The sequence below is a fragment of the Hylobates moloch genome, unplaced genomic scaffold (genome assembly GCF_009828535.3).
Source record: "Hylobates moloch isolate HMO894 unplaced genomic scaffold, HMol_V3 SCAFFOLD_15, whole genome shotgun sequence".
NCBI classification, from domain to species: Eukaryota; Metazoa; Chordata; class Mammalia; order Primates; family Hylobatidae; genus Hylobates; species Hylobates moloch.
The window spans coordinates 49,118,063-49,134,423 of NW_026652290.1; the positions used below are offsets into that span (position 1 = coordinate 49,118,063).

Sequence of the window (16,361 nt, forward strand, 5' to 3'; positions counted from 1 at the left end):
TCAGGTAATCTGCACGCCTTGGCCTCCCAAAGTGCTGGGATTACAGGTGTGAGCCACTGCACCTGGCCAGGTTCTGCATTTCTACCACTCCAGGAATAAGGTGCCCCCTCCCCCCGGCAGAGGCCCTGCCCAGAGGCTCTGGGTGGTCCCCACTGCCTCTCCGCTCTTGGTCATTGCTGCCCCTCCATATCCCTAGGCACCCCCAGCCCCACCAGCTTCCCACTCCTGGACTTGCCAAGCTCTTGCCCTGTGGCTGCGGCAAGGCTGGCATTTCCACCCCAGACTGCCCTGTCTCCAGTGAGCCCACTCCCTGCTCCTGTCTCCCCATTTCTGCTCCCCCTTCACCGTGTTTGCTGCTTTTATCACACTTTTACCATTTCTTATGATTTCCTTGGTCTGTTTCCTTACCCCCTCTGTCTAGAAAGCATCTATGGGTGTGAGGGCCTAGCACACAGTAGGTGCACAATAAGTAGGCGATTTCCATAGGGCAGGGAGTGGCAGCCCAGAACCCACAGGCCAGGCCCAGTCATGCCTTATGGTATTGTCTGCAGGCACTTTCGGGCCCCAGGGGCAGAGTTGTGGAGTGAGGACAGAGACTGGGTGGCCTGTGAAGCTGAAAATATTTACTCTCTGGCCTTTCGCAGAAAAAACGAGCTGACCCCTGGCATAGATTCTCTCACCTAGACCCGCGAGGCATGCGGGCAGCCCTGGGGATGCGCCAGTGAGCAAGGGAACCAACGGAGCACACAGCCAGCAGGCATTCCGAGTCCATGGGGGTAGAGTGAGGAAGGGGGCTGGCCTGCGGGGACGGGGGTGAAGATGGAGAGAGTGGAAAGGCTTGAGGGACATGAGGGAGCCACGTGGATATCCAGGCAGAAGGTTCCAGGCAGAGGCCACAGCAAATGCAAAGGCCCTGAGGCAGGACCATGCCTGGTGTGTTCATGGAAGTGCAGAGGCCAGTGTGGCTTGAGCGGGTGGGGGCAACAGGGCGAGGGAGGGGTGAGGTCAGTGAGGGCGCAAAGCAACCCCGTGGAGGTCAAGTGGCATGGGGCATCGTGCCCAGTTCCAGAGGTTAAATGACTGGCTAGAGCCCCACAATGATGTAGCTGGACTTGGGTCCATTCGTCTGAGGGTCAGGGTGGTGATTCTCCATGCCCTGCCATCGCAGGTCCTCCTGTGGGCCAGTGCCCCTGCCTGAGGGATGGCAGCAGGCACCCTAAGATCTCTGTCCACACAGGCAGTGGCTGGGACGGGTGATGGACGCGCAGACACGTGAGGCATTCCCAGGGCACAGCCCAGTGAGGTCAGGGCCTCTGGGGACCGCCTGGGTGCGTGCACTTCAAACAGCCAGCGTAGCCCCAGTCCACTCGCAGCCAAGCCCAGCAATTAGGATTCCTCAAGCTTTGCCCTCTGCTTCATCCAGGCAGCCCCAGCGTTGGTTCTGAAGCCCAGCCTTGATGTGAGTGGGTGCTCCTTGTTTTATAGTTGGGTAAACTGAATCACCCCCATCACAAAGTGGAGTTTGAAGGGCCACATCCTGGCTGCTTCAGGGCAGCGGGGCCGAGGTTGGGCCTCTTGTGGTGGGAGGCACAGGCCTGGGTTTAACAGTAGTCCCTGCCTGACTCGCTGTGACCTGGACCTCAGTGTGTCATCTGTAAACTCGGAGAGCTGGATAAGATTGTTTCTAAGGTCCTCCCGCTTCACTGAGCTCTTCCCTCTGCCTTTTTTTTTTTTTTTTTTTTTTTGAGACGGAGTCTTGCTCTGTCCCCCAGGCTAGAGTGCAGTCGCGCGATCTCGGCTCACTGCAAGCTCCGCCTCCCGGGTTCACGCCATTCTCCTGCCTCAGCCTCCCGAGTAGCTGGGACTACAGGCGCCCGCCAACACGCCCGGCTAATTTTTTTGTATTTTTAGTAGAGACGGGGTTTCACCGTGTTAGCCAGGATGGTCTCGATCTCCTGACCTCGTGATCCGCCCGCCTCGGCCTCCCAAAGTGCTGGGATTACAGGCTTGAGCCACCGCGCCCGGCCTTTTTTTTTTTTTTTTTTTTTCTGGAGAGTCAGCTCACTGTAACCTCCACCTCCCCAGTTCAAGTAATTCTCCTGCCTCAGCCTCCTGAGTAGCTGGGACTACAGGTGCATGCCACCACATTTGGCTAATTTTTTTGTATTTTAGTAGAGACGGAGTTTCACCGTGTTGCCCAGGCTGGTTTTGAACTCCTGAGCTCAGGCAATCCGCCCGCCTCAGCCTCCCAAAGTGCTAGGATTATAGGCATGAGCCACCACGCCGGCCCCCTCCGCCTTTCTAGAAGTTCCGCCCAAGCCATCCACTTTCAGGACTCTCCCAGTGTGAGGTATAAGCTCTACCGCAGAGAAGCCAGCAGGGTGAAACAGGGGGTGGAGAACCCTGTGCCCATGGCTCAGTCTCCCTCCCTCACCAGACCTACCTGGGGCCTCCTCACAAGCCTGGCCTCCTCTTGTCTCTCTCCCCTCCAGTCCACCCTCTGGAAGATTCCAGAGAGTACAAAGTACAAACAAGACCACGTCACTCTCCCACTTAAACACCACCCCTGCTCCTAAACACCACCCCCGCTCCACCTGGGCACCTTGGGCACTTCAACCTCTTACAATCAGACCTCCCTCGCCTCATCTCTCACTGAAGGCCAGACTCTGAAAACTGGCAGCCGAGAGGCAAATGTGGCACCCGGGCCTGTTGTGTGTCAATCCTGGGGTGGGTTCTCTAGTTTGCCTTTGTCCCCACCACTGCCTATTACTCACTCCCAGCTTCTCTCCACGCTGTTCTTTATCTGGCCCCAGAAGTGTCTGACTTAGTGATCCCTAGAGTCTAAGCCTCCAGATCCGACCACCCCCAGACACATCCTGCCTCTTCCCACCTCTCTCTTTGTCATTTGCTCCCGTCCCCCATCAGCATCCCTGTCTCCATCAGAGCCCAACTCAAATGCCACCCCCAGCAAGCCCCGCTGTGTCCTCTTCTGGGCTTCATGCCTGTCCCATGCATCCATCTAATTCTCACCACAGTTCGAGCCCCTGGCAGACCGGGGCCAGGTCTTGTTTATTTCTGTATCCCTGGTTTCCAGGGAGGTGGCTGGCATGGGGGTGGGGCGGAGATCGAGAAATGTGGGAGAGGGAGGAAGAGTATGAGTGGAAAACTCTAAACTCAGCCTTAAGGGCAGGCCAAGGCCAAGTCCCTCCGGACTCTAAGGGCTCCCAGAGAAAGCAAACCTCCTACAGTATGCCAAGGGCATCTGGCGAAGACTGCGGTACAGGGTTTGCTGCTGGCCACTCCTGAGACCTGCCCACACAAAGGATGAGCCACTCTGGGAACCCCCCAGAGTCACCTAGCAACGCCAGTGCAGATGGAGGCCAGGCTGAGGCTGCCGAGGGGATGCCCCAGGAGAGGAGAGGGCAGGTCAGATGCGGCATGAGACCCCACTGGGGCCCAGCGGGGGCTCTGGATGGACCCTTTAGGGCCCTCTTCCAAGCTAGCCCTGCCCACAGCTCCTGGCTGACCAGCAAGGCCTGTACCTCTCCGGCCTCCGCACCTCCATTCCCTCCACTCAATCGACACCTCTTCTGGGCTTTCCTAGTCCCAGGGCTGAAAGAAGAGGGCCCAGGAAGCCATTTGCCTCTGAGGGGAAGCTGGACCTCACAGGGCACTTCCCGCAGGCACAGCAGCCCTCACACGGTGGTCCCACCCATGACTACCACCAACTCACGGGAGCCCTAGGAGACAGGGTCTGCTGCCCCTCCGTACAAGGGAGGAGCCCCAGGCACAGGGAGGCTCGGAGGTCTCAGGGGCTAGTGTCAGCTCCCTCAGCCAGAATCAGGCAGCCCCAGGACTCAAGCCCCTTCAGAAGTCTGGGGCTGGATGAAGCTAGCTGCCCCCAGGGACTTGGAGTGAGAGCAGAAGGCCTAGTGTTGCCATGAGGTCACTGGGAGGGTTGGGACAAGCTCCTAACCTTCCCTGGGCCTTAGTTTCCCTCTCTGTAAAGTCAGGGGCTTGGACAAGATGAGCTCTATGCTTCCCTGACCCTGACATTCGAGGTGTGCTCCTGCCCTTAGTGGGGCAGGGCCAGACCCCCAAGGATAGGTGTCAGTGATGGAGCCCACCAGCCTTGGGGTGAGAGGCAGGTCAGCTCAGTGCAGAACAGATGTGGCTAAGACCACGTGGGCTTTTGGCGCCCTCTCGTGGGAGGTCCTGGCTCACCCCAGTGCCGGCCCCAGTACTGACCTCAGACCGAGAACCATCCTAACACCCTGCGTCTAGAATCTGAGGCAAAGCAGAGGTCACCAGGTTGTGTTCTGTCCCTGACTAGGGCTGGCTGCTGAGCCTACACCCCAGGGGCCCTGGACCACCTGTCCAGACTCACTGCGTGACCCTGGGCAAGTCATTGCCCCTCTCTGGGCCTGTTTGCCCAGCTGTTAAACAAGGCAGAGATGGATGAGAAGATGTCAGGTCCACTTGAGGGGCCCACAGATTGGGGATGTTTCCAGGCTATGCCAGCAGGGAGTGGGGGGCAGCTCACCGATATCTTGGTGAAGACAGACAGTAGCAGGGACAGGACAGACAGGTACATGCGGATCCGCTGGCCTCCGTAGCGCTTCTGAATGTACTCAGGTAAGGTGACGATCTGGGAAGGCACATGGGTAGGAGCTAAGCATACTCCAGATGATGCCCAGGGCCCCAGGCGGCGCCTGTCTCAATCACTCTGCCTCTCCCCCAGCCGCAAAGCAGCTGTGAGCCTCTCAAGGGCAAGGCCCAGGCACTGACCCCTTACAGCCCCAGCACCCGGCCTTGAATCCCAGGCTGCTCCAGCTGCGCCCCGAGGGTGTCAGGCAGGGGAGTGGCAGGCTGAGATCCCTAGACTGGCTCTTTAGGGCTGAGACGAGGAATGGATTGGAGGGGCCATGGCTGGGACAGAGGGACAAGTTTAGAGGCTGTTATGACAAATCCAGGTGCACTATGATGAGGCTGGATGAGGGAGGTGGCTGTGAGGGGCAGAGCTGGGGACAGGCTGAGAGATATCCAGGAAGTGGAGTTGACTGGACTTACTGGCTGCATGGCCGGGGCTGAAGGAGTGAGCAGAGTCCAGGATGGTGCAGCCAGTTGTGCGGCCCAGGTGTGCCATTCAGGTATGCAGCCCAGGTGTACAGCCCAGGTATGCTACCCAGGTGTGTGGGCCAGGTGTGCAAACAAGGTGCATGGCCCAGTCGTGCAGCCTATGTGCCCAGCTGGATGGGACATTATTCCTGAGATGCAGCACTCAGGGCAGTGGAAACCAGCCAACATGGCACCCAGGCTGAGGTCCGAGGGGACCCACCTTAGCGGGTTGATAGAAATATTAGTTGGGCTAATAACAAACCCAGCCCTAAGAGTTCACCAACTCCTGATGTGAGGCCACAGTGGTCCTGCCCATTACTACCACCAACTTGGACCAAGGCTCAGCCCCCCGGCTGGAGGCCCCATGAGTAGACTCACCTCTGAGGAGATGTAGATGGGCACAAACACCCACGCCAGTGCCAGCAGCACGTACGTGGCCTGTGGGGACAGAGACAGGTGAGGACTGCAGGTGCAGCTCCCACAGCTCTGCTCCAGAGACAAAGCAGACATGACTGGGATGAGCCATCCGGAGGCCTGGCTTCCCCCAGCCCCTCCTGACTTGCCATGAGATCCTAGGTGGCTCCTTCCCCTCTCTGGGTCTGGGGCAAGGCCCACAGCTCCCTGCCAGTCATGCCATCCAGCACCTTGGTATTCTGAAGACACGATTTGGCCCAGGAACAGCACTGCACAGAGCCCACCTGGACATCGGCTGACACCAGCCACTGGGAACTGTGCCCCTCCAGTGCTGTGACCGCACTCTGTGCCCTGGCCCTCCCACAGGCTGCCAGTCCTCCAGGACTCACATTCCACTCGAAGCCTGCCACGGCCAGACCTCCTGCCGCGCCTGAGCCCGCCAGTCCAATGAAGAGGCCAGAGCCCTCGCTGCTGGCGAAGAGGGAGGCTCCAATCTGGAGGAGAGAAAGGGAAATGCATCAGCGGCAGGCTCCCTGTGCCGGCCCCATCCTGGGCCTAATAGCTTCTCCTTCATTCTCACAAACCTAAGCGGGGTCCCAGCCCCACCTCACGGATGAGGAGCCCAGGGTGTATGTTCTACCCATGACTAGCTACACAGCTAAGGAGCGGATGTAAGTTTGACTCCAAAGCCCCTGCCCCTTACACAATTTCTAGCAGCTCAGCCCTATGCCCCTCACTTGGGGACCTCCTGCCAGCCTCTGGCCTGCTCCACTGAATTGGACTGGCTCAAAGATACAGGTGCCAGGTGACCTAGAGATCAGACACAGCCCCACGGACAAAGTGGGGGTGTGTGAGAAGTCAGGGGGCACTCACCGGCCACCACGTCATGTCCCGGCCTGCAAGGAAGTAGCCATTCACCGTGTTCCTGCTGGCCCGACAAGAGGACTGCAAGAAGAGAAAGAAGAGACAGGAGTTGGAAGCCCGCGCACTGCTGGTGGGAAGTAGAATGGGGCTGCTGCTGCGGAAATGGCGTGGCAGCTCCTCAAAAGCTTGCGCATAGAATCACCATATGACCCAGAACTTCCACTCCTAGGTATATGTCCAAAAGAATTGAAAACACACATCCAGGCCGGGCACGGTGGCTCACGCTTGTAATCCCAGCAATTTGGGAGGCCGAGGTGGGCGGATCACGAGGTCAGGAGATCGAGACCACGGTGAAACCCCGTCTCTACTAAAAATACAAAAAATTAGCCGGGCGTGGTGGCGGGCGCCTGTAGTCCCAGCTACTCGGAGAGGCTGAGGCAGGAGAATGGCGTGAACCCGGGAGGCGGAGCTTGCAGTGAGCCGAGATTGCGCCACTGCACTCCAGCCTGGGCGACAGAGCGAGACTCCGTCTCAAAAAAAAAGAAAACACACATCCACTCAGAAACTTGTACACGAATGTTCATAGCAGCATTATTCATAATAGCCAAAAGTGAAAACGACCCACATTTCTGTTGACTGATGAGTAAACAAAATGTGGTATATCCTATATAAAGGAATATTATTCAGTCTTCAAAAGGAATGAAGTTCTACTGGGTGCAGTAGCTCATGCCTGTAATCCCAGCACTTTTGGAGGCGGAGACAAGCAGATCACTTGAGCCTAGCAGTTTGAGACCAGACTGGGCAACATAGTGAGACCCCAGGTCTACAAAAAATGCAGGGTTTGGTGGCACACGCCTGTGGCCCCTGCTACTTAGGAGGCTGAGGTGGGAGAATCTCTTGAGCCCAGGAGGTGGATGCTGCAGTGAGCGGTGATTGTGCCACTGCACTCCAGCCTGGGCAACAGAGTGAAATCCTGTCTCAAAAAAAACAACAAATATCTTGGGAATGAAGCTCTGACGCATGCCCAACTTGGATGGACCTCGACAACATGATGCTTCATGAACAGAAACAGACACAAAAGGCCATGAATTGTATGATTCCATTTATATGAAATGTCCAGAACAGGCAAATTTATAGAAATAGAAAGCAGATGAGTGGTTGCCAGGGGCTGGCTGGCAGGAAGAACGGTGCTTGACTGCTGATGGGGACAGGGTATCCATTTGGAGTGATCAAAGTGTTTTGGAGCTAGCTACAGGTAATGGTTGCACAACATTGCAAATGTACTAAACGCCATGAATTGAACACTTTAAAATGGTTAAGATGGGCTGGCGAGGTGGCTCATGCCTGTAATCCCAGCACTTTGGGAGTCTGAGACTAGTGGATCACGAGGTCAAGAGATCAAGACCATCCTGGCCAACATGGTGAAACCCTGTCTCTACTAAAAATACAAAAATGTGCTGGGCCAGGTGACAGGCGCCTGTAGTCCCAGCTACTTGGGAGGCTGAGGCAGGAGAATTGCTTGAACCTGGGAGGCGGAGGTTGCAGTGAGCTGAGATCGTGCCACTACACTCCAGCCTGGCGACACAGCAAGACTCCGTCTCAAAATAAATAAATAAATAAATAAAATAAAATGGTTAAAATGATGAATTGTATATTATGTAGATTTTATCTCAACTTTTATAAAAAGAACAGAAGAAGTCAGTTCCTTACCCACGTATTCCCACATGCCTTTGGTTTAGGGGGAGTATAGAATTTTGTCCTCCATGTAGATGGAATAAAAATTCTGCAATCAGAATGTCTGAGAGTAAAATCCTGTCTTCTCTGCTTCCTGGCGGTGTTACCTGGGGCAAGTTACTGAACGCATGTGCCTTGGTTTCTTCCTCTGTAACGTGCTCCTAAGACGTTCTTCCTTCATGAATTTTGTTTTGTTTTGTTTTTTGAGACAGAATCTCACTCTGTCACCCAGGCTGGAATGCAGTGACAGATCTCGGCTCACTGCAACCTTCACCTCCCGGGTTCGAGCGATTCTCCTGCCTCAGCCCCCCGAGTAGCTGGGATTACAGGCGTGCACCACCACACCTGGCTAATTTTTTGTGTTTTTAGTAGAGAGGGGGTTTCGCTATGTTGGCCAGGCTGGTCTCAAATTCCTGACCTCATGTGATCTGCTTGCCGTGGCTTCCTAACCCTCACAGGGTTTTTATGAGCTTTAGTGGGTTAATACACGTAGCATGCTGAGAATGGTGCCTGGCATCTGGTAAGTGTTCGATAAGGGTCAGTGAGTACATGGATTTTTCAAGCCTCTCTTTAGTGCTATTTGGATGGGAGAAATTTAAGTTAAATCGTCCAGGCGTGGTGGCTCATGCCTGTAATCCCAACACTTTCGGAGGCCAAGGAAGGAGGGTTACTCAAGCCAGGGACTCAAGACCAGCCTGGGCAACATAATGGAACTCTGTCTCTATAAAAATTTTAAAATTAGCTGGGCGTGGTTGTGCATGCTTGTAATCCCAGCTACTCAAGAGGCTGAGGTGGGAGGATCAATTGAGCCCAGGAAGTCAAGGCTGCAGTGAGCCAAGATGGCGCCACTGCCCTCCAGCCTGGGCTGCAGAGCAAGACTGTCACAAAAAAGAAAAAAAAAAAAAAGAAAGAAAGAAAAAAGAAAAAACAGAAGAATTTGCAAAGAGGGACACAGGACAGGTATTTAGATATAGATTTTGTATTTCTTTTCAGAACATACATAAGGCTGGATCACAAAATATATCCATCAATATGCAGGTCTCTTTCTTCCCGACTTTAATTGCCCTGCCCTATACTCAAGATGATTAGACTTCATTGTATGTACTCACCATTCAAAGCTTTATTTATCTATTTGTTATTTATTTATTTATTTTTGAGACAGAGTTTCGCTCTCGTTGCCCAGGATGGAGTGCAATGGCGCGATCTCAGCTCACCACAACCTCCGCCTCCCGGGTTCAAGCAATTCTCCTGCCTCGGCCTCCCTAGTAGCTGGGATTATAGGCATGTGCCACCACGCCTGGCTAATTTTGTATTTTTAGTAGAGACGGGGTTTCTCCATGTTGGTCGGGCTGGTCTCGGACTCCCGACCTCAGGTGATCCGCCCGCCTTGGCCTCCCAAAGTGCTGGGATTACAGGCATGAGCCACCGCGCCCAGCCTATTTATTTTTATTTTTAAGACAGGGTCTCATTATGTTGCCCAGGCTGGTCTTGAACTCCTGGGCTCACGTGATCTCCCTGTCTCAGCTTCCGGAGTAGCAGGAACCACGTGGACACCACCACACCCAGTTCAGAACTTTTGATGTGGCTCCTGCCTGTTTCTCTCTAGCTCCAACTCCTACCACTTTCTGTTTGTGTGCTGTGATCTTGTCGTACTAAATGCAGCATAGTCTGAAGGCTCACAGTCCTGGCCAGGATGGCCATATCCAGATGTGTACACTGTGCACTGCACAACTCCAGAGCATCTATGATTACAGCCCATGCTTTTTCCTAACCCTTCTCATCTTTCAAGCCTATAGTGGGCATTGCCAGTTGCCTTCTTATATCTGGGGCTCTGGGGGCTGCTGGCAGTTGCTGGGGACCCCATGTACCCATTTAAGGTTCCCCGAGGGCCCCCATGCCAGAGTTGGCTTCAACTGCTTGATCTGTGTGGAGTTCTTAGTCCTCGTAACAGCTTTATTAAGTAGGTGCCATGTTACCAATGAGCAAACTGATGGTCTCAGAGATGAAAACACACCCATCTAGCAAGTGGTGCAGCCTGGATTTAACTCAGGCTCAATCACTGGGCTGGTCATTTCACATCAGGACATGAGGGGAGCTGGGCTTAGGACAGAGCTAAACATGGATGGAGGCTGAGAGAACCACAGTGAGGTGTAGCTGTATTCAATAATGCTGTGAATCCCTGGATCACACTGCACCTGAAGCCTTTTCTATTGCTGGACACAATTACATTTCCTGAATTCTTTTTTTTTTTTAAAGGTACCCAAATGTCAACTTTATTCTTTCTATATAAACACCTTTTTGTACCGAAAACTAAAAATAACAAAGTTTGCTGTAATTGCAATCCAAATTTTTGAAAGCCAGAAAATCTAATTATGCTATAGCCAAACTACCTAATGCTTTCTTTATCCACAAGTAACTTTGCTTCAATTTCTTGATGTTGGGTTTCATCTCACTGACTTTGGGTTTCTAAGGCACATGGGAATACTTATATCGTCTTGGCTTCTTTGGGTCAAATCAAACAGTAGAGCTAAAGTTATTCAAATACATTGAGATTACACAGATCCCTTATGAATTACTAGTATCATAGTAGGAAGAAAAAGATACAAGAAGAAAAATACATCCTATAACTCATTATCAAAATTATTGGTGTATAGTCTATACCAGCATACAGTAGCTTTCTCAACCTGCTATATAAAATTACCAGCAAGAAAAAAAGGTGCAAGAATAAGATTTATGGCTGAAGTGGCTTGGTGTCATAATACCCTATTCTAGCATTCTCAGAAGGATCCCATTCGTTAGACACGCAGAAACTGCAGGGACATTTGAATGGTCTTGATTCCTTCTTAACTCCCTTAAGCCCATTGTTTGTTGGTAGTCTTTCATGCGTACGAACTCTGCCGAGTAACATGTATCTCGGCCGGGCGCGGTGGCTCACGCTTGTAATCCCAGCACTTTGGGAGGCCGAGGCGGGCGGATCACGAGGTCAGGAGATCGAGACCACGGTGAAACCCCGTCTCTACTAAAAATACAAAAAAATTAGCCGGGCGTCGTGACGGGCGCCTGTAGTCCCAGCTACTCGGAGAGGCTGAGGCAGGAGAATGGCGGGAACCCCAGAGGCGGAGCTTGCAGTGAGCCGAGACTGCGGCACTGCACTCTAGCCTGGGCGACAGAGAGAGACTCCGTCTCAAAAAACAAAACAAAACAAAAAAAAAACAAGACGGAGTCTCGCTCTGTCGCCCAGGCTGGAGTGCAGTGGTGCAATCTCGGCTCACTGCAAGCTCTGCCTCCCGGGTTCACGCCATTCTCCTGCCTCAGCCTCTCTGAGTAGCTGGGACTACAGGCGCCCGTCACGATGCCCGGCTAATTTTTTTTTTTTGTATTTTTAGTAGTGACGGGGTTTCACCGTGGTCTCGATCTCCAGACCTCGTGATCCGCCCGCCTCGGCCTCCCAAAGTGCTGGGATTACAAGCGTGAGCCATCGCGCCCAGCCGCCATGTTTTCTCTCTGCACAGACAGCAATGTTCTTACTCCTCTCACCCCGTAAAGCAACTCATCTGTGATTTCCCTGAGGACTGCTGCTTTTGCAGACTGTCGACGGAGTAAAGCTTCCGGTAGAGGGGAAGCAGATTCGCTACTAGCGTTGATAGTCAGGTTACTAAGGTTCTTTATCAACGTCTTGGAGCAGATTTGAGAGGCCCTTGAATCGTCCCGGAAATTTTCTTCGATGAGCATTTGTGGAGACTCTGGGATGGAGGTTGGATTCAACTTCCGTGATGGGTTCATCGGCGTCTTGACACAACACTAAGCTTCTCCTGGATCTTTGAAACCTAGCAGAAACTGACGACGGAGCCTCAAACTGCTACAAGGTAGCCCGGAAAGAGGCTGAAAACCGGAGCTCCAACCTTTTTTTTTTTTTTTTTTTGATACAGTGTTTCACTCTTTTGCCCATGGTGGAGTGCAGTGGCGTGATCTCAGCTCATTGCGAGCTCCACCTTCCGTTTCAAGCAATTCTCCTGCCTCAGCCTCCCGAGTAGCTGGGATTACAGGCGCCTGGCACCAGGCCTGGCTAATTTTTGTATTATTAGTAGAGATGGGGTTTCATCATGCTGGCCAGGCTGGTCTCAAACTCCTGACCTCGTGATCCACCCGCCTCGGCCTCCCAAAGTGCTGGGATTACAGGCATGAGCCACCACGCCCGGCCTACATTTCCTATATTCTTAGAGCTCATTTGAAAGTAGTTTTCTGTCACTTGTTAACAGATACTTTAATGAATGCAAAGGCTCAGCTCAAAGTCCCCTCCTCCAGGAACATCTCTTCCTTAAAGGCCCCCCCCAGCTGCCTCCGCCAGACTCTCCCAGGCCCACCATCTAACATCTTTGCAGGGCTGCCCCTGCCTGGCTTGCTCTGTCTGCTTCTCCCTGTGGGATGCAGCTCCAGCATCCTCCCTATCTGGTTCTGATCTATTCTGGATGTGCTCACTGCCCTCTGGCCAGCCACTCCCAGCTGGGCCAGCTTAGCCTGCTTGGAGGGACAGGGCGGAACTCCTACAGCCCTACTGCCAGGGGCACCAGCCTGCAAACAGCAAGGCTGAGCTAGGAGAGGTGGGTCATGGGCAACAAGGGCTGGTGGCCCAAGTCACTGGGCTACAAAGGGCCTGGCCTCAGGTGCCCAGAACATCTTTCTTAGACGTGCACTTCTGACTAAATACCCCACCTGTGCTAGCCAGGACAGCCTTGTCTCCCCTCCTCTTTCCCTCTTCAGATCTTGCCTGGCTCTTAACCTCCCCTCATCCAGAAACCCTCCACTGCCTGTTCTGCCCCACGCGGGGACCTCCGCCTCTGCATGCTAGCCACCAACTCTCACAGGAATATAGCATGTTACAGTTTGCAACAGATTTTCACTTCCATTGGCCCCTTGCTCCTTGGAACAGCCCTGAGATGTGGGCTGCACAGAAACCCACATTGCGTGTTTGAGGAAACTGAAGCCCACAGTGATTAAGTGACTTAAGTACACGGAGCAGAGCCGAGACTTGAACTCAGCTTTGCCGATGGCCAGCACTGGGGTACTTGTGAGTTAATATTTAATCACATACAGGTCGAGGAGCCGTTATCCAAAATACTTGGAACCAGAAGAGTTTTGGATTTCGCACTCTTTCAGACTTGGAGATATTTACAGAATACCTGCCAGTTGAACATCCCCAACCCAAAAATCTCAAATCTGAGATGCTCCAATGAGCATTTGCTTTGAGCATCATGTTGGTGTTCAAAATGTTTCAGATTTTGGGTTTCAGATTTTTGAAATCCAACCTGTAATAATTAATTTTAATGACTGTGGCTGCTACCCTTATAATCACCACTGCTACAACCACCACCACCACCACCACTGCTACCACTGTAGAACCGATGGCGGCAGCAAGGTCTGGTCCTGTGTGGGCCTCTTGATAGCAGATCTCACCCCAGGTAGGTGATGTCTCCATGTAACAGATCAGAACACTGAGGCCCAGAAAGCTGAGGGGACGTGACCAGTCTCCTGTTTGCCAGGTCTTCGTGCTTAGGCCAGGGGTTATGGAAGATAGAAAGGGGTACTTGGCCAGGTGCGGTGGCTCACGCCTATAATTCCAGTACTTTGGGAGGCCGAGGCAGGCGAATCATGAGGTCAGGAGTTCGAGACTAGCCTGGCCAACATGGTAAAACTCTGTCTCTACTAAAAATACAAAAAATTACCTGGGTGTGGTAGTGGACGCCTGTAATCCCAGCTACTCGGGAGGCTGAGGCAGGAGAATTGTTTGAACCCAGGAGGTGGAGGTTGCAGTGAGCCAAGATAATGCCACTGTGCTCCAGCCCAGGCGACAGTGCTAGACTCCGTCTCAGTTAAAAAAAAAAAAAAGAAGGGGTACTTATTCTCCCCGGGAGACTCTCAGGGCTCAGGGATGCCAGGCTGGGGACCTCTGGGGCTAAGGAAGTGGAGCCCAATCTCCTCAGGCACTAAGCGTGGAGCAGGTGACCTGGATCAGGCTGTGTCCACCTTCCCTCAGGAAGGCCTCCATGATAGACCAAAGAGGAGCCCTTCCCTCGCTGCAGGGCCAGAGCCTCGGCTTCTCCATCTGCACATGAGACAGCCTGTCCCCAGGGGCCCCGCTGACCCTGGAGTCTGTGTGTGGGGTCAGATCACTGCTCACTTCTCACTCTTATGAAGGGAGAAAGAACCGGCTTATGATCTAGGGCTAGGCCACAGGACATGAATCCCCAGGGAGCTTGTTAAAAATAAAGACCCCCAGCTCCCAGGGCCCCTCCCTGCCTCCGGATTCTGATCCAGCAGCTCTGGGGTGCAACCAGGGAATCCCTGGGAGCCTGTTGTTCAAGCAGACGTGAGCCACTGACACCACGGAGACTGGGACCAGGAGGCTGATGGGCCATACCCAAGGACTCCAGCTGGGCAGCAGCACAAAAGCCCAGTTACCTGTTAGAGAGAATTTCCTCCTCCTCACTTTGCAGATGAAGACACCATCACCCAAAGAGAGAAAGGGGCTTGGTCAAGGTCTCCAAGCAAATCTACCCCAGGCTGGGAGGAGGACCACAAGGATCACCAGGCCACCAGGTGGGACCAATGCTGACACCACAGGGACATGCTGGACCCCAGTTCCCACCCCAAGCACCAACCCTGAGAACCCAGTTGGCCGCCACCACCACAGGTCCCCTTACCCATATGCCCACGGCCACATTCAGAGCAAAATACACGGTGATGACGATGATGTCAGCCACGCTCAGCTGCATCCCAGGAGTGTGGAGGTCACTGGTGGAGTTGGTGGCCATGGCTGTCTTGCCGCAGGCACTAGGTATGAGCCCAAGGGACTGAGGGGCAAACCAGGTCAGAAAGGATTTCCTGGCAGGGAGCTAATTGATCATTAAACCGAGCCGACAGTGGCATCTCCAGCCCATGATGAGGCTGCATGCAGGGCAGCTGCGTCACCATGCAGTTCGGCTTCCTCACCCCATGGAGGGGAGCAGATCCCAGAGCGTAGGAGTCAGGGAGCCTGAGAGAAGCAAGTGGGAGGAGGAGGGGAAGGAGCCTCCTTGAACTTGGAGGGGGCTTGGGGAAAATTAACTGCATTTAGTGGACCCGGAGGCAACCCGAATAGTCCTAGAAAGGCTGGGTTGCTTAATGGGTGGCTTCACCTATATCTAATTTGTATAAGAAGCATAGAGCATCGGGACGAACGCCTCGCCTCTGAAGACACTGCCGTGGCGGGCAGCTATGTCCTCCCTTAGCCATCGGGCTGTGAGTGGACTGAGCAGGGCTTGGGAGAGTGACACCTGCATTATGGCTCACTTCCAGCCAACATAGCCCAGGTTCAGAGACAGCCCCATGTCGGACAATAAAGTCCTGCTGCCAACGTTTCTGCTTTCTTTTTCTAGACCCGTGAAACAGTCCCAAACCCCTCAACTTGACCATCCATTCAGCCCCTGCCCTGGGCAATGTCTGTCTGGGACCACAGAGGGACCCAATATCTGTCATACACCAAGGACTGTGCATGGCTATTCCACACATGATCCCATTTCACGGACCATGCGTGGCTGTTCCACACATGATCCCATTTCACGGACCATGCGTGGCTGTTCTGCACATGATCCCATTTCACGCTCACAGCAGCCACGCTGAGTAGGCAATGTCTCATCCTAGTCAAGGAAATGGCCATCCGCCATTACACAGCCATTGAAGGCGCAGAGTAGGATTCAGTGCAGATGTGGCCCCACCGTCTCCACCGCAGTGACAGTGACAGTTCCATCTGGATTCCATCAGAGTGGGACGCTCGCTCACTAATTCTATCGGTGTACACAGCAGGGCTGGCCAGCAGTCTCACGCCTCTGCTCAGTGACATGACTCGTGACTTTGCAAAGCATTTGCAGTTTAACCAGACACGCAGCACTTCCAGAAGTGTTAATGAGTGAGCGGCTGCCACCAGGAACACACTGGCCTGCAAACCCAGCCAGCCTGTTACTCGATAACCCTGAGGTGCGGGTAAAAATTAATCCCCTCAGGCCGGGCGCGGTGGCTCACGCTTGTAATCCCAGCACTTTGGGAGGCTGAGGCGGGCGGATCACGAGGTCAGGAGATCGAGACCACAGTGAAACCCCGTCTCTACTAAAAATACAAAAAATTAGCCGGGCGTGGTGGCGGGCGCCTGTAGTCCCAGCTACTCGGAAAGGCTGAGGCAGGAGAATGGCGTGAAC

General features: G+C 53.6%; 2 protein-coding genes across 5 annotated transcripts in view; both read right to left on the bottom strand.

Annotated features, from left to right (window-relative positions):
- Positions 1-14,942, bottom strand: part of SLC5A10 (solute carrier family 5 member 10) — a 71,739-nt gene extending 56,797 nt beyond the window's left edge. For all 4 annotated transcript variants that reach the window (XM_032176959.2, XM_032176958.2, XM_032176957.2 and 1 more), the window contains exons 1-5: positions 14,832-14,942; positions 6,406-6,477; positions 5,922-6,026; positions 5,497-5,556; positions 4,544-4,648 (exon numbers count right to left, since the gene is read on the bottom strand). In XM_032176959.2, coding sequence (XP_032032850.1) covers positions 4,544-4,648; positions 5,497-5,556; positions 5,922-6,026; positions 6,406-6,477; positions 14,832-14,942 — 453 coding nt within the window. The remainder of the gene's footprint in view (positions 1-4,543; positions 4,649-5,496; positions 5,557-5,921; positions 6,027-6,405; positions 6,478-14,831) is intronic.
- LOC116483179 (developmental pluripotency-associated protein 3-like) lies at positions 10,862-11,913 on the bottom strand. The gene is made up of 2 exons (XM_032176965.1): positions 11,626-11,913; positions 10,862-11,056 (listed from the first exon to the last, which is right to left on the bottom strand). The coding sequence occupies exons 1-2, from the start codon at positions 11,911-11,913 to the stop codon at positions 10,862-10,864; spliced, it is 483 nt and encodes a 160-aa protein (XP_032032856.1).
- Positions 14,943-16,361: the final 1,419 nt, after the last annotated feature.